The sequence below is a fragment of the Mastigoproctus giganteus genome, chromosome 10 (genome assembly GCF_048544385.1).
Source record: "Mastigoproctus giganteus isolate SK-2022 chromosome 10, ASM4854438v1, whole genome shotgun sequence".
In the NCBI taxonomy this organism is placed as follows: domain Eukaryota; kingdom Metazoa; phylum Arthropoda; class Arachnida; order Uropygi; family Thelyphonidae; genus Mastigoproctus; species Mastigoproctus giganteus.
The window spans coordinates 33,914,661-33,942,300 of NC_143584.1; the positions used below are offsets into that span (position 1 = coordinate 33,914,661).

Consider the following 27,640-nt stretch of genomic DNA (forward strand, 5'->3'; position numbering starts at 1 on the left):
CTGTGACCGAGCTGACAGGGGAACCCATGGCTGTGCCATGTATCTGCTGGTAGATTGAACCATTAAACATGATTGCACCCCCTGTTAAGCACAGTCTGAGGGCGGCGGAAATGTCATCAGGCGTCAGCTTAGTTCTGTCGCTGAGGGTTCCATCATTGTCCAAGAGTTGTTTTGCGCAAGAGATGGCAAGTTCCACAGGGATGGAGGTAAAGAGTGATACGACATCGAACGATGCCATGACTTGATCTTGCGAGATGGATATAGTGCGGATCCTTTCTATGAACTCAACACTGTTGGAGACGGTGTAGGTGGTCTTGCCAACTAGAGGAGAAAGAAGTCTCGAGACAAATTTAGACAGCTCGTAAGTCGGTGATCCACAGCAGGATACAATAGGTCTTAGTGGCGTGCCTTCTTTGTGCACTTTCGGCAGGCCGTAAAACCGTGGGATCTGACACCCGGAGGCACGGAGGTGATTACGGGTTGACTGTGTGATTTTCCCTTGCTTCAGCCAAGTGTTGGTGAGGATATTCACCTCTGACTCCCATCGTTCCAAAGCCTTGTTGGGGTCGATGGTTAGAAGCAGTAATTCGGTCCATAGACAAACGCTGGCCACGTCACCACCATACGTCACAGCCACAAACATCAACAAACAATTAACCACGTGTCTCACGCACCATCCTGGCAGTGCATCTCTATTCTAACTGCCATTCAAAGTATTTTAATCTGATGAAGGCTGCCACCCAGCCGAAAGCTAATTCATTTATCATAATTTTAATGCTCTGTGTAACAAAAATAAGATAAATAAATTATGAATCCAGAGCACACAGGCGTGTTTTATTATGTACGGACTATTCTTGGCCAACCAACATATGATATGGTCGTGAGACTCCAGAAAGATTTTATCTTCATAGCCCGTAGCAGGCAACACCTGAGGTTTGCACATAGATGCAAAGCTAACTGGATTATACCGAAAGGGTTTCGCTACAAACAACTGTTTCCTAGTGAGCGTATGGGACGTGCCTGTCGGAACTTCGGCTTCAGAACTCTACGCATATGGATCGGCTGCCTCCATCGTGACATACAACGTGCTTCAGCGAGCAAAGCAGCCCTACTTGCCGACCTTAAGGCTCTGATTCCCGATCCTATTTACACCAAGGTAATCAATACTTTATGTTGCCAGGCCGTCAGAGAATCAGATCGTTATTGTGCCCGACAGAAACGTAAGTTCAATACTTTGATTAATGAATCCCGTCAATTTCGGCGCCAGCGTAATACCCCTCCCACAAATCGCACGGATTTCGTATTGAACCTAAGCAACAAGCAGTTATCTGCAGAACAAACAAACTTGTTGACCCTTGGCATGACATTTGCCGTTCTTCCAAAGCACCCACCAATCACCGACATCGCCTTGGGTGTGGAAGCAAGCTTATCACGCCTCCCAGAAGATGTAGCCAACGCAATCCGCTTAAAGACTGCAGCAGTTCTACACCATGCTCGCCCCGTCTCTTCAAACCTCAGCCGTATACAGATTTCTACCCTCAAGGCACTGAAACGGGATTCGTCCATCGTCATTCTACCGGCGGACAAAGGCCGTCGTACAGTTGTAATGAACCACACTGATTACATGGCGAAAGCCTTACTGCTCTTACGAGACACTACCGTCTACAAACCCCTAACCATCGACCCCAACAAGGCTTTGGAACGATGGGAGTCAGGGGTGAATATCCTCACCAACACTTGGCTGAAGCAAGGGAAAATCACACAGTCAACCCGTAATCACCTCCGTGCCTCCGGGTGTCAGATCCCACGGTTTTACGGCCTGCCGAAAGTGCACAAAGAAGGCACGCCACTAAGACCTATTGTATCCTGCTGTGGATCACCGACTTACGAGCTGTCTAAATTTGTCTCGAGACTTCTTTCTCCTCTAGTTGGCAAGACCACCTACACAGTCTCCAACAGTGTTGAGTTCATAGAAAGGATCCGCACTATATCCATCTCGCAAGATCAAGTCATGGCATCGTTCGATGTCGTATCACTCTTTACCTCCATCCCTGTGGAACTTGCCATCTCTTGCGCAAAACAACTCTTGGACAATGATGGAACCCTCAGCGACAGAACTAAGCTGACGCCTGATGACATTTCCGCCACCCTCAGACTGTGCTTAACAGGGGGTGCAATCATGTTTAATGGTTCAATCTACCAGCAGATACATGGCACAGCCATGGGTTCCCCTGTCAGCTCGGTCACAGCAAACATCGTGATGGAGGAGTTAGAGGGACGTGCGTTTACACACGCACCGGATCACATCGCCTTTTGGTGTCGCTACGTAGACGATGTGTTCGTAGTGATCCCTAGAGACTCAAGTCAGCGACTCCTAACCCACCTCAACTCACTGTCACCCTTCATAAAATTCACGGTTGAGCTGGAGTCGAACAACTCTATACCTTACCTAGATTCACTTGTCCGGCGCGAAGACACATGCTTGAAGACAACGGTTTATCGTAAGCCTATGTGTGCTGGCCAATTTACCAACTTCCAGTCAGCACACACACGGGGCCACCTCCTCTCAACCGCCCGAACCTTGCTAACTCGCGCCTGGACACACTCCAGCTCTGCAGATGAAAGGCGCAAAGAGATCACCAGAGTCAAAGTAGACCTTACGAGGTGTGGCTACCCCATCGATGTCCTTAACAGATGTGATCTACAAGCACGCGACAACGTGACGACCAACAGCAACACCAACAGTGACGAGTCTTCCACGAGGGCATTCATCCCATACTACCCCAACCTGTCACAGCAGATCGGTAGAATCCTAAGATCGCATGGGGTGAAGTGCATCCAACTCCCAGGCAAGAAACTGCGTTCTCTCCTTTCCAACATAAAAACACCTGTCCCCACCCTTCTACAGAGTGGTGTGGTCTATCGCATCTCTTGCCGTGACTGCACGAGCTGCTACTTTGGAGAGACTGGTCGTCGTCTCGAGAAACGCCTCTCAGAACATAAAAGGGCGATCCGTTTGGCGGATGTAGAACACTCAGCTATTGCCGAGCATGTCTGGACAACCCACCACGACATCGACCCACACCGCGATGTCGTGGTTGTAAACAAGTCCCACCATTACTTAAGGCGCACCTGGTTGGAATCGTTAAGTATAAAATGCTCGGATACCTCGTTGAACAGGAACAGTGGTTGTCAACTTAACCCCATCACAGAAGCAGTAATTCGGTCCATAGACAAACGCTGGCCACGTCACCACCATACGTCACAGCCACAAACATCAACAAACAATTAACCACGTGTCTCACGCACCATCCTGGCAGTGCATCTCTATTCTAACTGCCATTCAAAGTATTTTAATCTGATGAAGGCTGCCACCCAGCCGAAAGCTAATTCATTTATCATAATTTTAATGCTCTGTGTAACAAAAATAAGATAAATAAAGTGTATATATATATATATATATATGAGTTAAGTTAATAATGGTAAGAGTTTTTTTTTTTTTTTTTTTTTAAAGTAAAATATGATATACTAGCTTATCAGGTAAACCATAAACCATGGCGGGTACCCAACGTGACCTGGAAAAAATCAATCTATGCCATGACATAAGCAATAAATATATATAAAAATACCATTAAAATGTTAGTTATGGCAAAAAGATACATTGCAAGGGACTTTTTTGAGGGCTATTCTTCGACAGAATGACCTTCTTCCATTTCTTCATCCTTATGAGGAACTTCTTGGAAAATATCGATGATAATGTCGTTGATAACTAGAGCACCATCTTCTGTAGTGAGGTTCGAGTCTATATCTTTGTAGCCAGGGTCACTTGTAGCGGAAGTATCGTACATTATCAGTTCTTGTTCTTCTTGGTGCTCCACATTGCTGTTCACAAATTCAATTTTTGCGTTTGAGAAGCCAGACTTTACAAAACAGTTCACGACAGTTTGTTTTCTAATTGCGTTTACTGAAGAGGAAATCCATTGAATCGCATCTAGGATGCTGAGTTTCTTTGCAAGGTCACTCGCACATGTTACATCGTTCATGTTTGCAATGAGATGTCTTAAAACACGTTTTCTGTAGTGAAGTTTAAAATTTTTTATTATCCCTTGATCCAAGGGCTGACACTCTGCAGATGTGTTTGGTGGCAGAAAAACGATTTGAATGATACAATTCAATGTGCGGGTGAGATGCAGCATTATCCATGAAAAGAATAATTTTTCTGTTTTGACGAATCATGTTTTGGTTAAAGTGACTTATCCATTCACTCATGATATCTCGTGTCATCCATGCTTTTTTATTAGATTTCCAGTCAACATTCAAAAGATTCAACTTTATGCCCTTGAAACAACGAGGATTTTGTGGTTTTCCTATAACAACAGGTTGTTCAAAGTCTCCCAGCATATTTGTACACAATAGTACAGTCAAACGTTCCTTAGAAATTTTTCCGCCCTGGCACTTCTAGTTTTTTAGACTCATTGTTTTTTTTTTTCAGGAAGAGTTTTAAAAAACAAGCCTGTTTCGTCACAGTTGTAAATATCCTTAGCTTCAAAATCATGGCATAAATCTTCCAATTTGATGGTCCACTCTGTTACAACCCCAGTATCAACAGATCCAGCTTCACCACTTACGGTTTTCCAAGAAATTTTATGCCGAGTTTTGAATTTGTCTAACCATCCCACAGAAGCTTTGAATTCATTTACTCCCATAGATTTTGCACCCTCCAAAGCCTTTTCCCTAATAATAGGCCCATTAATGGGAATTTTTTTAGCACATGCACGATAAAACCACTCATACGTAACATTGTCAATTTGAAGTCCAACAGTTTTCAGGAATGATTTTTGAACCTGATCATTTACGTGTTGCCAAAATTGTTTGAGCAGTTAATTTTTTTCTTTAGGATGTCGCTTACCTGCATCTTCCCGATTTTGAATTTTGCAGCGAGATTGCGAACACTGTTTTTTTGCCGATCATACGCATTAATGAGTTCGACTTTATCTTTTAAAGTTAAATGTTTACGAGAAGACATTGTGCACTTCACACGACACTGAACAAAACTGAAACTCAAAAGATGAAAGGCCGACAAAATCCCCCCCCCCCCCCCCCCCCCCGAATTCATCAGAAGTTTTACACACCGAATTCATCAGAAGTTTTACACATGCCTTAAAATTCTTGAAAAAGGGTTAAGGAACCGCGAAGTAAACCTTGATAAAATTCAGAGAATTGGAAATAGAAAATAAACACACGATTGAGGCAATATGTGGAAGAAACGTTCCTAGAAAAAGGCCTGTGAGTTCGCCCGCTGTCCGTTATGGGGAGATCAAATTAAGTGCTAATCTAAACGAAACAGTGCAGATTGCCTGTCCGCGTCCGTTACAGAGAATGTCCGCTAGACAGAAGCTGAAAACACGTTAAAACCAATAGAGGAGAGTTGGGGAATTTGAAAATGTCCGTTGTAGAGAGATGTCCGTTGAAGAGAGGCGTCCGTTAGGAGAAGTTTCACTGTATATATAAATATACAATATAAAAAATATAAATTTTTTACAATTTTGTTCCAATATTGGACAACCAAGCCAAAATAAGAACAATTCATATTTAAAAGTATATGTACAAAGTTTTCATTTTTTCCTGAAACTTAAATTGAGTTTTCTGCCAATCATGATTAAATTATGAAAATTAATGTACTAGTACCTTACTCAAAATTTATTTGAATTATGGTAATTATTAAGTGCAGTATTATGATTATATTGGTGTACAGTTAATAATGGTTGCTTTCAACAGTTATTTTCTGGAATTCATAATTGCACTTTCTTTTACAGGCCCTATAATAAATATATTCCCCATGATGCTTACTGGAATGGTTATGAAAGAATTATGATAGAATCTGGAGGTAGGCCTCACTGGGCAAAGGTATGTTTATGTTATATGTAATTTATTTTTAGCATGTACACAGTGTGTCAATTAAATAATGAGACTGATGCTACTACAAAAAAAAAAAGAATAACACTAATGGGAAAGTAAGGTTATATATTTTTGAAATCATCTGCAATGTGTACACTGTTTGCATCTTTTTACAAGTTTTGAAAATACTTCTGGAAATCTGGTACCGCTTTTAGCTTGGTCAGTCACTGCAGCCTGAATATCCTCTATCGTCTTGTATCACGTTCCTTTCATGGCTGTTTTGATTTTGGGGAACAAAAAGTAATCTGCGGGAGCCAAATCTGGAATCAATTGGGGGGTGTTCAATGACTGGAATCAGTTTTTTTGCCAAAAATTGCTTGATGTTGACGGTGGAATGTGTGTGTGCATTGTCTGATTTTTCATCCTCTTTTCATTGATCATCCTCTAAACGACTTGCGTCCTTTACAGAAACAAGAAAACCATTCAAACACTCTTGGTCAAGACAAACATTCATCAGCAGAAACTTTTTTTTAAATTGTCAGAAGTTTCCGTACCACTTTTTTCCAATTTACAATAAAATTTGAAAACCGCTGTTTGCACCATTTTCAATTTTCTGACGACATTCACAGAACTACTGTTACTCTTTCTGTCATAAATCACAAACTGCTGACTGGACAAGTTTCAACTTGCACTTGTTGGAAAAAGCACACTCTAGTGGATTTAATCATGTACTATTTTGGGCTCTTTCATTAATACTAAATGCAGAGTGCATGCAGTCTCGTTATTTAATTGGTGCACTGTGTATGTTAATAAAGAAAATTTTGTTAGGAATAGAACAGTCACCATTCCATAAGAAATACAAACTAATGGTTAAAAAAAAGAAAAGTTTACAGATAATACAGTGTGGAACTTGCTAGCTTTTCTGGCTTTCTCAAAAGATTTCCTGAAATCTTTCTTTTATCTTTTTACTTCTCTTTTAGATTTGTCAAATTTATTATGTTTCTGAATGGCAATAATTTCTATTTGCTGGTTAAATTAATTGACTACTAAATATGTGGATAAGCTTAAAGCTGCTGTTAAATGGTCTGTGACTTTGCTTGTGTTTAGTGCAATGAACAGCTTACCTTAACTAAGCAGCAATGACATTCCCAACTGTTACACGGGACGTAGCAGGCCTACTTTTTTCTTTTTTATTTAATTTCTGTGGGGGGGGGGTAGGTAAGGTTTAGTTTTTCTGATGTTCTATATATGTTTAGACTATTTTTTTGATGTTTAGTTTTATTAGTTTTAGTTATTTTTTGTTCTAGAAATACGAAACTCAGAATTTTCCTGATGAAATACTTATTAAACGTAATTATTGTTTAATGAATATTTAAATTTAAGTTTTTTTTACGCTAATTTTCAAAAAATCTAAATTTTTAATATTGCTGCTATTGATAAAAAATGCTACTAATGCAAAATATTAGCAACTTCTATTCTCAAGTTCATAAAACCATTAAAAGTGTGAAAACTGAAACTAATACATGCAGTTATTAAGTTGCATTTACTTAAAAATCTCAAAAACTACTCAAGTAAAACTTTGCATATATATTTAGGACAGAGGAAGATCCAGTAAATCCCCATACCACCACCAGATTAAGAAAAATTATTGGAACCATGCAGCTTACCTAAAGATTGAGTTGTCTTCCATGGTTATTTTCTCTAAATGTATCCATTGCGAGGTCCTTAGTTCAGCAATAAAGAAATTATTGTATTTCGTACATGATGAAAGTTCCTCAACACACAAGACCTTTTCTCTAATGTTGTTATTAATATTTTAGTTATTAGATTAATGTATAGGCAAAACGATGACAGCATGATAACATAATGTTCATCCCTTAGTCGTTGTTCCAACATATCATGACTGTCATTATTTGTGATGGAAAAATTTTTGTGGTAGCAATTAAATCATGGTTGGGATTAACTAAGACTGATGTTGGTTGGGAACCTATTTTATTTATAGCATTCACCTTCAATCACCTTTGAATCACCCTAAAATTCACCTTTGAAATTTAAATGCTGGAGTGTGATAATTAAAAATATTTTGAAAGAGATGAAATTAAATAAAAAATACCAAAAAAAAAAAAGTAGATACATTCACCATTTGGTTCATACCAACACTGTCACAGTAAACTCAAGATGGGCCTCTTCACTAATTTTTTTTTTTTTTTTTTTTTCTGTAGTGCTGTTGTTAGCAACATGCTTAGGATTCAATCCTAAACATGATTCAAGCTGCTACAAGTCAAATAAGTGTTTTCTTTAATTAAAAAAATAAAATAAATAAATAAATAATAATAATATTGGTGTACCCTTACACCCCACCATGGGTGCCACTCTTCCATCATAGGGATGGATTTCTGTATTTTGAAAATTTTTCTGTCTTGAAAATTTCAAATTATTTCTTAAATTAAATATGAAGAAATTCTTATTTTTCTATTACTAAAACTGGTGACGGAGAAATTGTTTTGTGGCAGTTGTTATGCAAAATACTCTTGGCAGTTCTGAAATGTAAAATGTTCATTAAATGCCAAAATAAAAAGAAACCATATTTCGGTTGCAGCAGGTCCAAACACAAGCATGCCACTTGTGATGCTGAATGCAATTTCATTGCAAGCTCATTTGTGATGTCACATAATGCTGCATGCACCTGCAGTGAATTAAGGGTCCCATCAGTTGGCATCAGTTGGAGCTCTTGGTTTTGGTTTGAGAGTGGGGTTCTCGTCTATTATGAAAAGTTTGCATTTCTGTTAAAGCTGTGTTAGATGTGTGGAATTTACAAAATTTGCACTTTAGTATTCATTCTTTTGTTCTTAATTCTTTTGCATGTGACAGTACATATAAATGCATTATGAAATGAAAAATGGCAGCATTGGAATTTTTAGAGGATAACAGCCCAGTTGGTGATTCTTCTGTAAAAAATAAGTGGTGCTGGGAATGGTTACTTGAGAGCAATGTAAACAACCATCAGCATCATGAATAGTGTCAAAAAGTCATGCAGCATGGATTCTGTTATTGTTTCGTTGATGTAAATTTGATTATGGAAAATGGTAAAATGTCCATATCAAAACATAGAATGATAAAATCCACCAAAAGAATCTACTTTCCCTCTGCCAATGGATCAAAAAGGTGGTTGTTGCTTGCATTTTAAGTGAAAAGTCTGCTATTTATGTTAGCCTCAAGACCGATTGACCTTGACCACTATTTAGCTAAAGACAAATTTGCCTTGTCGAAACTTCAAACGGAGAGAACAAGCACTACTTACTTACTTGATGACTCATGGCATGGCCAAATGCATGAAAGAAAATTTAGTTGACAAATTAAAGTGTAATTTTTTTTTTATGCACCTTGATGAATTTACTAACAAGGCCAGAGATAAACTAGTGAACATTATTGCAAGAATCTTTGATAACCAATAGAATATGGTGATTACTGAACATTTAGGTGCCAGAAAAAAATATTTTTGGAAAAATAAGTGAATGAATTCAAATCCATTTTCTTTCATCCACTTGAATTCATCCAAGTTATCAGTTGCTTTTTGATAACTGTGCAACAATGAAAGGTTGCAAAAATGGAGTTGAAACTCTCATTAGAGACAAAAATGTAAATCTTCTAAACATAGAGATGCTGTTCACAAATTACATAATTCAGTCAAACTTTTCTTTAGTTACTCCGACAAAGTTATTGAAAACTTTGGAAATGACGTACAGACAGACCCTGACTTACATAAATTCGGACTTATACAAATTATCCTGAAAGGGCTATAGAAAAAATTGAGTTATAAAAATTTTACTTAATGCGCACACACCACCTAAGAGCAGTCTTCTGTAAGGCAGGCTACCCACACGGTGTATGCATGCACCTTCTCTTCAGTCTTGCTTTGTTTACTCTTTGCATTGGCAGCTATGGACAGAGATCCCGATTTAACAGTCCGAGATTTTTGAAAGTCCTATAATATTTATCAGTCTATACAAAACATTGCAGAAGCATGATAACTGTATTACACAAAATTATATGAATTCAGTTTGGAGAAAAATTTGTACATGATTTGTGCATGTTTTCAGTAAGGATGAAACTTTTGAAGACTTCACTGAAAATATAGTGAAACTTGCTGAACAACTAAAATTAGAAATTGATGAACACAATGTCGAAGAAATGATTGACTCTTGTGGGGATGAATCATCAAATGAAGAACTCATTGAATTAGAAGCAGCAAAAGTTGCTGAAGCTGAGCAAGCTGAAACTTTGGAACCAGAAAAATAACGAGACATTTTGTGATGTGAAAGAGATGACAATTGCATTCCATGAGAATTCAGCAGGAATGGCACAATTGGAGAAGATGCATACTAATGCCTCACTGTTCTTAAACTTCCAAAGAGCAATAGATAACACTTTAGCTTGTTATCGAGAGATTTATAAGGAGAAGAAAGAAGCCACTGGTCAGTCAACTCTTAATAATCTCGTAATGAAGCTAAAGCTCAAACAGCCAAATTAAATTTTTATTTTCCTGTACTATTTATACTATATTATATTATTTTGCATTAATAATTACTATATAATATCAGTGTAAAAACACCATAGACAACTCTGAAATGAAGAACTACAACAGTAGTGTAAAGGGCATCATTTGAATTGTATCTCATATTGTGCTCTTCCTTCACGAGTTACCATGTGTTGCACTACCTCGAATAAGTAAGGTGTCACTAATAGAGAAGACTATTGTTACTTATTCTCAGTGGGCACCACCGTCTTATTCGTCTGGGCACCACCACCCAGACGGCACCATTTCAACACTTATTGGCCTTTCATCGGTGAGTAGGCGGGCAGGCACCTCCTGCCCACCCACCGATGCTGTTGGATGTTTTGAGCAATTAATAAATTTTTTTTTTTTTTTTTTGTAATGTTAATTTGTCCTTAAGTAAAGAAGTATTTCATTTCTTGTCATGAGCAAGTTTAACGTTGTTGATTAACCTTACAAATTTATTCAATTTTTAAAAAAACTTTGAGCGCCCCTATTGGCAACAGGAGACATTTCCAGACCCATGTTTATATGCAATTTTTTGCTTATTTTGGGCCTTAGATCATGCTCCTAGAGTATGGCAGATTCCTCCTGAAACATGCTGTATATAACCTAACTCAAGCAGCTGTGATTTAAAGGTTAGTTAAAGACAACTAACCTAAACTAAGAAAAATATTTATGGTACAAACATAAAAAAATCATATAGTGTATTTATTTATTTATATATATTTATGTATACACAACAAGCATACACCCAGTTAAAGTGTATAACAACAGAAAATACATGAAGATACAAAGATTGTACATTAACATGTAAATAAATAAAAGAATACATACTATTTAATCATAACTTTCACTGTTGAACCCAACTGTCAACCAGCCAACTTGCTCCAGATAGTTCTGTGAAACTGTTCCCTATCCATGGCCATATCTAGATCATACTTGTTCATAAGAGCCATAGTACTTGGATATCTCTGACCTAGAGTTACTGATGTGGAATGTTGTCTTCTGCCTAGTGGATGCCGCTAGAATGTGAAGATCAATATGGCATAAAGGATCAAGCAAGGAGGTTGAACCAGTGAATATGGTACAACAGTTTTAGATCGAGAACAGTTTGCCAAGTTTAAAAAATTGAAGCTTGAAGTAACAGCAGAGATGTGGGTAGAAAAGTCGGTGGTAAAACTTGGGATTACGTCTAGAAAGATAGTGGATGAATTTCATTTGTAGTGATTCAATTTGCTGTATCAAATATGTATAGTGTGGGTTCCATATAGGAGCAGCAAACTCTAGTATAGGGAGTACAGTTGCTTTGAATAAAAGCACAGAGAACTGAGGATTTTTGAATCTATATGTCTGCCGTTTGATGAAGCCAATTTGTTTTTTCGCTTGGCATAATATGTTTATCAAACCCACATCCAGAGGTAAAAGTAACACCCAAATCTTTAACATCGGCAACTCTGGTAAGTAATTTTAGTAAACCAATACTTGATGTAGTATTGGTTTACTAAAATCTTAGATTTCCTTGAACCTGCAAAGGAAATTGAGCTGCATTTCCTAGGATTGATCTCCAGACCTTTTCAAGAGTTGAGAGCAGCTTGAAGATTATTTGCATCAGATTGATTGTTGATCCGTGAGTAAAGTTTCACGTCATCTGCAAACATTAAAATCTTAATACCACCTCCCTCTAAAATTGCAGTAGATCATTGACAAAGATGGTGAATAAGAGAGGCCCAAGAGATGATCCTTGTGAACTCCTTTTGATGGAATAAATTCCCTAGAAATTTTCTTTCCGATGATAACCCTATGTTTCCGACACGATATGTAACTCATCAACCAGGAAAGTAGAGGGTCTAGTATTTTTTTGCAAGATGATAGTGTGGGACACTGTGAAAAGCCTTAGTTTGGGCTGTGTATATCACATCAACCTACCCTCCCATATCGACAGTGTCTAGAACCTGCTGCCAGATAGTGAGAAGATTAGTGGTAGTTGATCAGCCCCTTGTAAAGCCATGTTGGCTGTTGCAGGTGAAGTGACGAAAATATTTCATTAATCGATTGTGAATGATAGTGTCCAGAATTTTTGCCAGCGAGTTCAGAAGGAAGATGGGATGGTAATTTTCCAGTATCATAAGCATATTTTGTATATAGTGGAATGAATAAAATATTAATGAATACTAATATATGTACCAAATTTCCTAGGCACATCGGGTGACAGCAACACAGTTCAGGAAGATGTATCCAAAATTTGACTATTGGTGCCATATTAGAAGAAAAGTTGATCCCATTAATATGTTTCAGAATGCTTATTTAAATAGGATTTTTAGCTCCTGAGTCTGTGATATTTTATGAAAGAAATATAACTGTAGAGGTTTGTATAATACTTACTAATTACTATGTTGAGTTTAAGAGTAAGGTGCAATTTGAAAGAATTTTAAATGAATTTTTAATTGTGTATAAACTAGAATTTTGAAAAGGTTTAGATATATTGAATACTTTATTAAATGACATTTTGAACAGTTAAGAAATTGATCTATTAATGTGTTTCATGCAGTGACCCCACACCAAAAAAAAAAAAGAGCTGGCTAGTTGATATGTATAATGCGCTGTTTGGAAAATTAGGTGGAATGTTTATGAAGTCTTAACTATTTTATTAAATATTTTATAGAGATCTCTAAAAATTGGAGAATAACATACTAGCAACTTTACTTCTAATTGACATAGAGTTTGTAGATTAAGATTTATACAATATCGTGTGATATATATTTCCAGCGTAGTTTATATTTAATTAAAAAATTGGTTGATTCCTCAAAAGGTGCTGTTTATAAAAAACATTAAAAAAAAATAATAATAATTTCTGGTTAGCAGTAGTAAATTTTTCACTCTGCTTCTTTTGCTTAAATTGGTAAATTTAAATATTAACTAGTTAAATGTAGTAATAAATTTTAACAAATATAAATTCATGTTTAGCTTGCAATTTTATTTCTTTTTATTAAGTTTGGCTTTTGCACTGTTCAGGGTTCCTTAAGTAACTGACAAGGGAGATAAATGTCTCAATAAATTAGAATCTATATTTATTGATTTTATTTAATTTTACAAAGGAGACAAGGTGGTCTTAACTCATGTACTTGTTTTTTTTGTTTTTTTTTGTTGGTGCTTGCAAAAATATTCTTTAAAATTTAATCAACACAGTGAAGTGTAAAAAACATACAAGGAATCTTGAAAAAATGTTCAACTTTAATGTTATTGATTCTATATTATGTATTGTTAAACAGACTAATAACAGCTGTCTTCCATAAAATACAAACAATAACCACATGGAAATGTGGGCTGTTAATACTTATAATATTATTTTTGTGTTTAATTTTTTAAAATGTTCTAAGTGGTAATTTTTAGCTGATGCAAAATTTTCATTTAAATATAAATTTCCTTTGAGGAAAATAATTCTAAAATCCTACATATTTCAAAACAAAACAAAAAAAAAAAAAAAAAAAAAGCCAGATATCAACTCCAACCATCCAAGAGGGCAGTTTATTCAGGGGGTTAACAACATGCTGACCAAAGAAACTTCCCTAGGTCCAGTCTGTTAATATTTTTCCAATAGCTTATATTTATCATTCCAGTGCTTAGCATCTTTTTATGCCAAAATTCATTAGAAAATAAATTTGTGAAGGCAGCTTAAAAGTAATGGCCAGATTTCTAATAGGAAATAATTATAAATTTTAAAATTATATTTACTATTTTGGCTTTTTAACATAGGGATAATAAAAGAGTGGTTTGGGACTCTTTTTAAAAGAGCTGAAAGCAGTTTTGTACCAAAATTAATTAAGTATAAAACATTATAAATATTTATTAAAATAGTATTCTTCAGAGTTAAAAATCATACATATTACAAGAAAAAAGCAGGATTATAATTTAAGCAAATTTGGATGCTTTATTAGAGATAAAGGTATATTTCTGTAATTCTGAATTTTTATAAAAACTGTTTACTTCTTTGAATAGTGAACTTGGTGCTGGAATTTTGTATGCCACGAAATGTCTTGTAAATATCACTAGCCATTTTAAAATTTTTGTATAGTCATATTTTGTATCTATTTTTTTTTTTTTTTTTTCCCCCTCTCTCTCTCTCTCTCTCTCTCCTTTATTTAAAAATTATTGTAGAAACCTGTCAGCTGAGTTTCAGATTTTACAAACTCTCATACTGTTAATGAAAATTTACAATCCAAGTTTTTTGTAACTGTTGTTATTGAATTATGATGCATTTGGGATTTTTATGATATATTTTGGAAGAAATATAGTTTTTATATATTTGTCAGATTAACCAAATGTACATTTTCTAAAAATGTGTTGATTCATTAAATATATAGTAAATGACAGAGAAAAACACACTACTACTACCATGCTTTTTTATGTAGTGGCATAATTGATGGGGGGGGTGAGGGGTTATAAAACTGATTAGTGATCTCCCTCCAGGAAAAAATATGCAGTGAGCTCCCAGTTTATGAACTTTCAAACAAAAATTTTTGACACCGAGCATTGATTTACAAACTCATATCTCAATCTTATGAACTTTTCTGCAACTTCAAAGCTTCACCTTTTTTTGAAACTAAAATGGCTAAGAATGAAATATTTTCCACTTTTATATATTAATGTATTCAACATATAGGAGTGCTGTTCATGCAATTAAATATAGCACATTATTTCAAATACATTTTTGGTAAAATGTACTATCAAACACACCGGTGAATGTGCAAATTACCAATGGTAAACTCCTGTTAGATAAGTGATTTCTTTTGTAATAGTTTGATTGGGGAAACTGCTATTTTTTCTCAAGTCATTTCATGTTTCCAGTGAGTAAATAAGCAGCATTTTGTTAATTTTATTGGCTGTATAAGGTGTGAAGAGTTCCACCAGATTAGTCACACTATAGTTTGACTTAGTAGAAGAGGCCAGTTGTCATGCATCCTTTGGGGGCAAGCATCCTATTTTTTAGAACACAACCGCTCATACCAATTAAATCTATGGGGAAATTGCTACCAATTTACAATCTACTTTTCAGGCGTGCCTTGTGTGTTCATAATATGAGATGTTACTGTATTCTTACCTTTTAGCAAAACTTAATATATTTTATGCTTCAGTACATTACAACATTTTTAAGATACAGTGAGTCCTCATATAACAGAATAGTTGTGTTCCTAAAAACCCTCGTCAATGTAAAATCATGCAATATAAATGACAGGCCTTATGGGAAAAATAGGGTTAGGTGCCGACCACCCAAGATTGAACACACATTTGTAACCAAAACATTACCAAACATAATAATTGTAATAAAATACGTATTTTATTACAATTATTATGTTTGGTAATGTTGCTAATGTTTTTGCTTCTGTCATAAGCAAACTTGTTCTTTGTTTGATCTTCTATCCAAACAGATCACAGAAGTTCCATCTCTTCCAATTCTTTGTGTCTTGATCTAATGGATTTGGTTATACTTTGAGTTGTTCCTGCTAGGAAAGTTGCTTTTATTTTCTCTGCATTCTTTCTAATTGTTCTCAGTGTTGCCTCTTTTAGGCCTGTAGCACATGCAGTATCACGTTCTTTAATTTTGCTCAAAACGCTTCACGATTTCTTATTTTTTTTTCTATTGACAGAGGCAAACTGGCCATAAGCCTTACTAGGGAAACAGCTGTGGTGGGCTGGAGGCCAGTGTGATTTTGGCCATAAACACTAATATGAGGCCGCTACAAGTTTTCCCTGGTAAGAATTTTTGATCCAGTCTGCCTCTGTGTATCGGTATTGCTTTTCTTTTTCTCTCTGAATCTGTAGTATCTTCACCAGGATGCTTCCTTGTCACACTTTTTTCAAGTATTTTACTCATTTTTAGGGGGAAAAGCACAATTATAGTATAAAAAGGACAAAAATGAGGAGGCATGCTTGATACACATAAAAAAAACTGTGCATGTATAGCAACTGAATAAACAACACCATAAAGGTCGAAACACTATTATGACCTCACGCTAACTCACATTTTACTAAAGCACATTTCTGGAGGTCACTACAATAAAACAAAATCACTTTCCAGTTGCGTTCCTGCTAGTGGAATCTGTTATAAACGGGTAATAAACTTGATCTAATTGCATTTGCGATAATACCAATAGCTGGAATTGTGGGTTTTTATGTTATTAGGGTGAAATGTGTTTTCCCTTTACTGAAATCTTCAATCATATAAAAAACATAAATACATTTTCATAATCTTCTCTTCATTCCTATTGTGTTGCATTCATTCGGGGTGATTCCCACTTTCAACTGCCATTTCTTGTAAACACAAAGGCGAATCATGCATAAGCGAATTTGGTTCATGTTATGTATGACATTGTTCCCCTATTTATAAATCATGTGTGATCGAATTCGTATAGTGTAAACATGTTATATGAGGACTGACTATTTTATTTTCTGTGCTATTTTTATCTGACCCCAATATATTCACAATGTGTGGGATCTTTCACAATGCTCAAATGACCCTGCTATGATACCTAGAATGTCTATATGGAATGCAGAGACTAGGATTTGTCTGGATCATCCAATAATTTTAATAATAATCATACACATATAGCAGACTGCTGATTATCCAGGTTTTTTGGGAAATTTTCCTAGATAATCAGAACCTCAGATAATTTTCAGAAAGAAAGAAAAACTCAAAAAACCAATCACAAAAACAAATTTATTTACATACATACTGTATTCATATTTATAAAAGTATACCACAATATGAGAAGATTTGAAGTAAAATTTAATATGAACATATAATATTGAAAAAGGAAAAACAAATTTAATTTTTTCTCTTGGTTTTGCCTTCTTGCAAATGCTATTACATAAATTTAGAAGCATTGCCTTGTCAATGAGAGTAGTGCATCCTTGTTTAAAGTAGAAACTTATTAAAGTTGGTACTTTTTCACATTATTGAGCTGAAGTTTTTGTTCAATAAAAAGAGCAATCCTTTTCACATGATAGATGTGCTCAAATTAAAAACACTCAGAGCAGAATGTTAAAATTAACTCTACATTAGTAAAATTGTAAGAATAGTGAAATTCAGAATGACTAGAGTAAGTAAGTTTGGGTATGGTTTCGAGAAATTCAAGAGCCTTATCTACAGGAACATTAAAAAATGTAAACAAGCAATTGTAATGGATTTCATTTTGTTATCTGACTTAAGTTTCTGTAGCCATTGATACCCTGGATAATGAAGAATTCACTGCATCAGCTCTAAGTCATATTGAAAGGAAAGAAAACTATGGCCTTTATGTTAGATAAAGATAAAAGGAAGTTCCTGAAATTAATAGACTACTTCACAATTGCTTACTACGGTATTTAAGGTATTAAGATTCAAGTAGAGTAGTTTAAAGGAAACTGCTGAAATTTTTTGTATATATGTACATTTACCACCCTGTGTAGACATGTTCACTGTCTACACAGGGTGGTCAATAAGTATTTACCCTCACCTAGAAATATCTGAATTAGCGATTTGAAAATCTCTGATTAATCTCGTTCGGGCCTCTTGAATAGAACTCACTTTGAGCAAAAAACCAGGATTCCACTTATTAATTACCTCCTCGTCAGTCTAAAATCTGCAGCCTTGTAATTGTTTCTTCATTTTAGTGGAGGAAGAAGTCTGAAGGTGAGATGTAAAGTGGGGTGCTGCAAATTTTCAAAGCCACAACTGATAGCACAATTTACTGTGCGTAGGAATGTTGTTGGCTAGGACATGGACACCTATGGATAGCTTCCCACATCTCTTTGCCTTGATATAGAATAGATCTTTAATTGTTGACCTACATAGTTATTTGAACACTTGGAACTGAGGAGCCATTGAGTGCAGGTTACAGCATTGTTGGGCTGCCCTTTTTAGTGAAAAGATATGTGCTGATTTCAGGGGGGGTTGATTTGGAGGTTGAGTGCATTGAGATAGCTAGCTATGTCCTGCAGTTTCTTGTTGATTCGCTGCATGGCTTTGGCTGCTGAGTCGGATGGCGATATCCTAGTAAGCAGCTTGACGTCGTCAGCATATGTGATCCAATTGCACTTTTTGGCCACAAATGGCACCATAATTGCAGTGAAGAGAATGCAAGACAGGAGCACCCCCATGAGGCACAGCTGCAGTTATATGACGCATGAAGGTCTTCGTTCCAATCTTTAGCACAAGGGTCCTCTTGGATAGGAGAGATTCTAGGAACCAGAGAACATCACCCCAAAAATTAAAATAGGTTTCTAAGAGATGTAGGAGTTTGGGTATATCAATGGAATCAAATGCAGCGTGGATGTTAAGATAACTGACGGCTTCTAAGATGTGCAGTGTAGTTGTTGCAAGATTAGTTATAGTTGATCATCCTGAGATGCCATAGTGTATTTTCTGTGGATGGTTACAGAGTATTTGGTGGGTGATGGACGGTAGTAGTGCCTTCTCCAGAATGTTTAGAAATATAGACACAAGCAATGAAGCCTGTGTTGGCTTCGGAGAGTTGATTGTTGGTGCTTAGGAGGGGCCTGGACAGAGTACCTGTTCCACTGTGGTGGAAAGTAATGATATTCAAGGCATCGATTTTATAGGTTGAGGAGTGGATTGATGATGATGCTTAAGCATTTGATGATGAGCCAGGGGATGCCATTGTCACTGGCAGTTGCTGTGAGAGGGAGAACATTAATGGCCTGTATCATTTGTTGCTTGGAGATCCAGATTGCAGCGAGACCGTCGTTGGAATGAGCGTGACTGAAATCTGGTAGATTAGGTTAGGTAACCTAGCTCGAGGCTGCTTGGAGAATCTGGCACCGTATTTGAGCCACTCAACCGGGTCAATGTTACTGGAAGAACTAGCCTTTGTTTTGTAGAATGGTCTCCTTTTTCAGGGTTCTTTTGAGGTGCTCCTTAATTGCCTCTGATTTGTATCTGTTGAATTTGGCCCTAGCTCCGGAGAATGCAGTGTGATCTTGGACGTCACCAGAAGCTTTCCATTTGGCATGTAGTGATTGTTTGAGGTGGAAACTTTGGTTATGTTGGAGAGTCCGCCATGCTCTGGAGCATGGGGTGATGGTAACGGTCTTGGCAGCGGTGTGAAGGGCTATAGCAGTGTTTTTCAACCTTTTTTTAATAACGGCACCCCTAAGTCATTTATTTTATTTTGTGGCACCCCTACTCAATTTTCTGCCTGTTAGATCCAATTCCTCTATATATATATATATATATATATATATATATATATAATATTAAAAAATATATATGTTATATGATAGTTATTACAATAATAATAAATATATAATTATATATATAATCTTATTCTTTATATAGAGGTACTAAGTAAACATCAATTATAGATCACCACAAAATTAAAAAGATACTGTACACCTTTTTATAATGAAATAAACATATAAATTTTAAAAAAAAGAATAATAATTTTAAGTAACTTAAACCCAAATTATGTGGCACCCCGGTTGAAAACCACTGGGCTATAGTATTCATCATTTGGTCATTAGATCTATTGCGAGACTCAGTTCACATCCATCTAAGATGTTCCATGGGATAATAGATGCAGCTTCAATGCATCACACTGGATTTAGAAATTGTGGAGGCAGTGACCTTTCGCGCAGATTTGGCTTTGGGGATATTGAAACATGTCACCTGTGGTTTCTTCGAGTTGACATATCGCCGAAGAATAGATTGTCCAGCAGGTTTTGGTCTCTCATTGGCTGATAGTTAATTTGAAAGATTCGGAGAGATTCTGTAAACCAACTTTTGAGGTTTTGGACAGATGGCCGAAGAGTGAAGTCTCCACATACGATATGAGTAGCTGCTGGGTGCAGATTATTTATTAACCAGTTATTGGCTTCATCGATAGCCATCACAGTTGGCGTTGGAGGAAGGTATGCAACATCTATTGTGGTCAGGCGCGCGGGTGCATAAGTACACGTGCCTTGAGTGACCGGGGTTCAAGCCCGTGACTACTGAATATGGTGCTGTTTCTTGTATTCTGTCTATCTTGTGAACTCCTCTGACCGTTTGGTCGTCCCGGAGTATAAACAGAAAATTTATTTATTTATTTATTGTGGTATCTTGATGTTTCAGAGTTATCATTAAGGCTTCGCTGCCTTGAGAGGTGCTTGAGATAGGGTGTACGATGGAGAACTTTGCTGTATTGAAGATTATAGCAACTCTACCTCTCTGCGGTTTTCGCAAGAGGCAGCTTATATCTGTCTGGTTAGGCTCTAGTCACATTTCAGCAATGCACAAGGTGTCTAAGGAGTTTGATAGTAGAATCTCTTCCAGTGTGTTAAATTTGTTTCTTAAGGACCTGATATTCTGGAACATTATCGGATGTTAGAAGCAGTTATGCTTATCTTCATGGGGGGGGGGGGGAAGCCTTGCTTTCCAGCCACGCATGAGTGGAGGCTTTCGATGATGAGAGATCAAGACAGGGATGAGGTGACTTTGGGTTCTCTTGCATTGGAGGGCGGTATTAGCGACCTTGGATGGAGTTTGGCCCAATATGTTAGTGTGGGAAGTTTCTGGTGGTGGCATCCTTTCTGGCATGCAAGTATAGTTCCCAAGTCAACTGAATGCAGTGGGAGTTCTTTTGTTGGTCTGAGTAGTCACTTTAGGTTTCAGCAGGCCAAATGGTGACGCTTCCTATCAGGTCTACTTGATCTGGGCTACAGTCAATTTTAAATGCAGCATATTGCTGACTCCTAGTTTGTAGTTTGTGTACATTCAGCCATAGATTCAGCTCTTTGTATAAGACTTGTTTGACTAGTTCAGGGATTGTATATGGTGCCAGTCGAGATACGGAAAGACTGATTGTACCCTTTCTGGTGGTGTCTTGGGTCCTGAAAGCTTGTAGCTTGGAGTTTATTGCTGTGCCGTACTTTACAGCTTTTCTCTGAATGTTTCTTATCTGATATTGTTGACTGACCTATACAGACGCATGTGCGGTTGACCTCACTTAACTTCCCCAGGAGGTTTCTGTAGTATTTCCCAGTGATGCTGTTGCTTTTTGGGAAGTAATCTGTAAGATTGACACACTTCAGAATCACAGAAGACTGACATCATCACCTTGATGTCAGACAGTTGAAGGTTGGTGAATATGAATGTTTCCATCATTTACTTATCTGTTTTGTTTCTGGGGCTTAGTGATGTACCCAGAATTCATTCATCCATCTTCAGAATTCAGTCAAAAAAATTCTCTCTCTCTCTCTCTCTCTCTCTCTATCTATCTCTATCTATCTATCTATCTACAAAGCTCCACCAATTGCACAGGACACTCTTTCCTGTGGAGCTTTTGAGGAAGTATCAAGAATCTTGGAGCACATTGAGCTTCCCCTAGACATGTGCAAGAACTTGTACATTATGGTGCAAAGAGGCCCATGTCTAATATTGACTTCATTTGCTATAAAATTATAGTGTTCCACTATAGCTAGTTCATCCACAATGGCAGGATCTGTGGCTGAGATGGGGTCTCTCTCTCTCTTGGGTCATCATGCACATTGCTTCACTCTCAATTGTCTTTCTCTGTATACAGCTTTAATCTCCACATGGATTGTTTTGCTTTTTTGCCTAGCAAAGAAATTTTATAATGATTGGACCTCAACCTTCTCCGGCATACTACCTCTTACTAAGTATATGACTCTAGTTCAGTAACTGATGAATCTAGAAAAACAAATATACGTTAATTTATGAAACTTAGTACTGTGTGTGTGTGTGTGTGTGTGTGTGCGTGTGTGCGCGCGTGTGCGCGTGTGCACATGCAGGGTGTTTCAAAAATGATGGTCAATAATTTAAAGGTGAAAAGTACAAACTAAAATAACCAAAAAAGTCCCAGTGAACATCGGACCACAAATGAACTGTTTTCGAGATAATGCACATTTTTGTTAAGATCTGCCACTGACTATGGGAACACTCTGGGAGGGTAGTGTGTATTGCTGAGACCTTGTACATGTGGGATATGGTAGGGGTACAGTAATTGGCAATGTAAAATTCGCCACACACTCACTACTATGATTCAGTACACCCTCTTGCAGAGAAACCCTCCTTGTCAAAATTCCTGAATTTTGTTCTATTCTTTCTAACACCCTTTCCTCAACATCAGGTATTATGCTTCTGGGCCAACCTGCTCATACTCCATGTGCGAAGCACCCATGCTCTCTAAGGCGTTGATGTACCCTGATGAATGTATGCCTGTTGGGCTGCCTTCAGTGGGGAAATGCTTCTTGGTACAAACGTGCAACCTCGAGTGCACTGCCGTTGGCTTTACCATACATAAAGTGCATGTCCGCATACTCTTCGTTGCTGTGACCTCTTTCCATGTTAACTATCCTTTGACAAGTACTAGTATTCCTGCTACATCTCAGAGCATTGAGAGAGGGAAAGGGAGAGAATGAGCATAACCTAACCTAAACAAACAAGTCAGTGGTGGATCCCAACTAGAAATGTGCAATGTCTCAAAAACGATTCACTTAAGGACTCATGTTTACTAGGCTTTTTTTGCATATTGTAGTCTGTACAGTTCACCTTTAAAACACCCTGTATATACAGTCGACCTTGGTTATAACGAGCATCAAGGGGCCGACAAAATTTCCTCGTTATAACCATTACTTGCTATATCAGTGATGAGTTAAATCTACCTCCTTTTTTTTTTTTTTTTTATTTCTCAATAACTTGATAAAAAGAGATTCAAAAAACAAAAGAAATATTAGAGAGAAGAAAATAATAAGTACATACCTACATATTATTTGTATTAATATGCTTGTATAAACTACAATACACTTAATTTATTTGTCTCTAAACACAATTTATTTGTAATTTTAAAACCATACACTTAATACTAAACAATTTATTTCTCTGTAATTAAAAACAATATTATTTAATAATAAACACGATTTCAATTAGTCTTTATTTATGAATCTTAAAATTGATGTTAGTTTTAGATTCCCCTTAAAACACTCAACACGTTGAAAGTCTCATTACTTGCCTCAGTTCCTTCAAAAAAATTTACTGTGTCCATTGCACCTTGAGCTTGTGAGATTGTTGGCACTGATTTTGATTCACTTTCAATTGTCATATCATCATCATCACAATCATCGTCATTGTTGAGCACAGCATCTACAATGTCGCTTTCTGTAGGAAAACCACTAGTTAATAAGTTGTCATTGACTCGTACAAATTCATCAATGTTATCTGTATTAAAATATTAAAACCTACAACGTTGTTATATAGCAACCATAATAGTAAGCTGTTTTCTTTGTTTCCATCTTCTTCATTTACAATTGAATTTCATTTGAATTTAATTTCGATTTATTGAAGCAATTCAGTATGGTTGTCGAAGTAATGTTCCATGCATCATTCAATAAATTTATAGCATCCAATATCGATATAGACTTGGTAAGTTTCTGTTCTCTTTGACTGATCAGATGTAGAACTAGAAATCTTTTATAGAATCCTTTCAAACTCTTGATTACACCTATGTCCGTTGGTTGTAAAATTTGTGTCGCATTGGGAGACAGAAACACTAGCTTAATGTTGGACAAATTTTGAATCTGGGGATGTGCAGGACAGTTATCAACTAACAATAAAGTATTTTTCTTCTTTTTGAATAGTTTCTTATTCCAATCGTTTATGTATTGCCGAAGTAATCCAAGGTTTCTTGTTTGCAGTGTAATCCACAGGAAGTTTCCTTACATTTTTGAAGGTGCCTCCATAGCCAGGTGGGAAGGAGCAGCAGTGCGTAGCACACGCTTCTTGATTAAACCGGGGTTCGAGCCCGTCACCACCAAATGCGGAAAAGTCAGGGAATGACCACCGCATATTCCCGGAGCAATATGGCCTTAGTTGCTAATGCTCCTAAAAACCAAACAACAACATTTTTGAAACATCAAGGTTTTAACATTTTTCCAATAACAAATAGTTTTTTGTTTTTTATCAGTTCCTGTCATATTTGCACATACGAACACTGACAAGCGAGCCTTTCATTTTTTCCCACCGACACATTTTCCAATTTTGAATTTAAATGTATTGTCAGGTGTCAAATTACAGTCAATCCATTCATTTTCCATCAATTCATTTGGATCTGTAGATCGAGATTCTCCACTAATTTTTGCTTAAACAATGCTATGTCGGTTTTTAAATCTATCCAGCCAACTGTTGTTATACACAAAATTATTTAGTATATAATTTTTCTGCTTGAGCCTTCTGCAAGATTGGACCGTCTATTGAAAATCAAGCACTACTTTGTGTGGTGAACCATTGAAGCAATGCTTCATCAAAGTTTGTAATCTCACACTTTCTAAATTTTTTTTTTTTTTTTTTTTTTCCCAGTTAGGTTCTTTTCTAGTGCCTTTATCCTTCCACAATGTCAATACACTTGAAGAGGACAAAGAAAACTTTTTACACACTTCAACATCTTTTGCACCACGTTCTAACTCACAAATAATTTTGCCTTTTTTGCAAATTGAGAGAGACTTTCTTTTAATTGATTTTATTTTAAAATGATAAATTGATCTACACACAAACTTCTTAGAAGTCCCGAAATAAATTTATGGTTCAGTGCATACAAGATAATCTGTTAATAGGGTAATGCAACAAGCAGAATGCCAATGCACTATTGAATAGCCGCCATCCGTGAAAGGACAAGGTCATAAACCGGCTGCAAATCCGATGCAGGTGGTCATAAAGCTAAGTCACCCTTTTCATTTTCGTCTATTCCAACTACCCGAGAAATTAAGCATGTTTGCTTAGTTACCAAAATTTATTCGGTATATCCATGTAGTACGCTTGTTATAACAGTGAGCGATTGTATGGGAATATGCGTAAATTAAAATTATTATGGATTTTTGCTCATTACAACTGTGATCTCTTTATTTTTGTGCTCGTTATAACCAAGTTCGACTACATATACATAATATCAAGTTGGTTAGGTACGCATTAACCACCCATCATGTGTGTATAACTGCTTTAATTTAATACTTTTATTCAAGTTACTGAGTGGTCTTCCATTTCTGTTTATTAAGATAACACACCTCATAAAATTCTTTTAATAAAATCTGATTGTTTTAACTGTTTATACCTGAGTATTTTAGATCAGAAATTTTCTTCTAAATGTGAACTTTAAAGAGTAATTACTTCCACACTATTTAAATTTTTAACTGAAAATTATGAAAAAGATAGGTGGAACAAGGCAAAAGTTAATCATGTTGTAGAACATGGATGTCAAACTCAAATAGGAAAAGGGGCCACTGAACCTTATACGATGAGGATTAGTGCGGGCCGCATATTGACTTGACTTGAAAATGCATTGGTTTTCAATATTTATATTTATTTATTAACACATATCTGCATACAAATCAGATAGGAACTATAGATAAAAAGAAACATATAATTTTGTTTTAATATTGAATAGATTCAAAAGATATCACAACAAAAAGATTAAAAATTAATTTAATATTGTTTGCTAGAAACTTGGCATCTTTTTGCAAGAAACAATTTTATCAATATTGGGTATAATATTGATAAAATAGACTTTTGTGATGCAGTTTTCAGTATGGATGATAAGTGCTCACTTGTTAATCTGTGAAGTTTTAATTGTCTTCAGGAGTGAAAATAACTGCTCGCAAAGGTATGTACTACCAAACATAGCTAAGATTCTCACAACAAACATGTGCATTTCGATAGAATGTCTTGGCAAGTAATAATAAAAGATAACATGCTGTGAGGGGAACAGCAGTCAGAGAGGGGGAAGTGCTGTCTCGCTAACTTAAAGGGCATGCGTAAAACCAAGGTAAAAAGAGAATTTTATGATTTTTAGTTTTAAAATGAAAACTTATCCGTGCTTTATTGTATTTTTATTATTTTTCTCAATTAAATTTTAATCTGATTTGGACCATACTCTTGGAGTGTTGTGGACTGCATGCGGCCTACGTGTTTAACACCTCTGTTGTAGAACACTTATCACCTGAACAAAAAATGTGATACTGTTGTACATACTTGTTGGTATACTAATTAATATAAACCAAAGGAGGACCAACATTGAAGATATCTGTAATTTTTCCCAGACATATCGAGATCCTCATCAATCTGGCTCTAGATAGATTGCCTAAGGCTGATTGGATAGCATTTTTCCCAGAATGGCCAGACTTATTAACAAGAGGAACTGTTTTCATAGGGATGAGAAGTACTTTTTGAATGAATCTTATATTTACAAGATCCATTCAAAAAGTATCCTGATTATGCTCGTTCAAGGTTGAAACACAGCACATACTGACAAAGGCACATGGCATTAATGTTTAAAAACACCTCATCCATACTTTAAGCTATTCATTCCTTTAGTATTATTAGTAGTGGCAAATGATGCAACAAGAAAACAGGCTTATACAGTATCAATTTTAAAAAAATAATAATAAAATAAAACTCCCACATCACCTCTAACAATTTGTCTAATTCTTCCTTAAATTTATTTATTAACTACATGCTGGCTGAAAGAAAATTTATACACATCCATCCTTAATTTAAATTTATGCCCCTCCAATGTAGTCTGAGCAAGAGGAAGGATGCCATCAGGTGCCTAGTCTCCAAACAGCAATTTGCACTACTCAAGCTTACTTGGTAAAAGTGCTTTTGTTGGCCTTTTCTGCACCCATTCTAACAGACCTGCAGTATTCAAGATGTAGCCTAAGCATTGCTTTATATGATAGGATAATTACCTCCTTTTCACTGTGGAAAAACTCCTGTTTATCATTGACAAAACCCAATGAGCTGTCCTAGCAGCCTGTCTACAATCTTCAGAAAACTTCATGTCTAACTGCACAGTTAACCCAGGTGTTGGAAGTCTGTTGTTGTCGGCCAAAAACAAAGACAAGTTTTCACATACTACCATATTTCAAAATGTCAGACTGTACTAAACATGTTTGCCAAATTTTACTTTAAAATCAGAAAGCTGCCAGTGAGGATAGATAGTCTGCTGAAAGAGATCTACAACCAGACTGCCCGCCACTTTAATAAATGAGAAAATCATGTCTCGAAGTTAAACTCTGCTATGAAGTGACTGAAGATTAAGTGTTCATATAATCCCTGGAGAAACTTCTCTCTGTCAGATCAGTTTTTCCAATTAGTGAAAATGTTGAACACAATGCAGATTTCCACAGTTTATGCTGTGG

At 36.3% G+C, this 27,640-nt stretch overlaps 1 protein-coding gene across 1 annotated transcript in view; it reads left to right on the forward strand.

Annotated features, from left to right (window-relative positions):
- LOC150078962 (L-gulonolactone oxidase-like) overlaps positions 1–12,840 on the forward strand; it is a 116,489-nt gene extending 103,649 nt beyond the window's left edge. Inside the window, exons 11-12 of the mRNA XM_090382578.1 lie at positions 5,817–5,907; positions 12,653–12,840. Coding sequence (XP_090238704.1) covers positions 5,817–5,907; positions 12,653–12,784 — 223 coding nt within the window. The 3' untranslated portion in view covers positions 12,785–12,840. The remainder of the gene's footprint in view (positions 1–5,816; positions 5,908–12,652) is intronic.
- Positions 12,841–27,640: the final 14,800 nt, after the last annotated feature.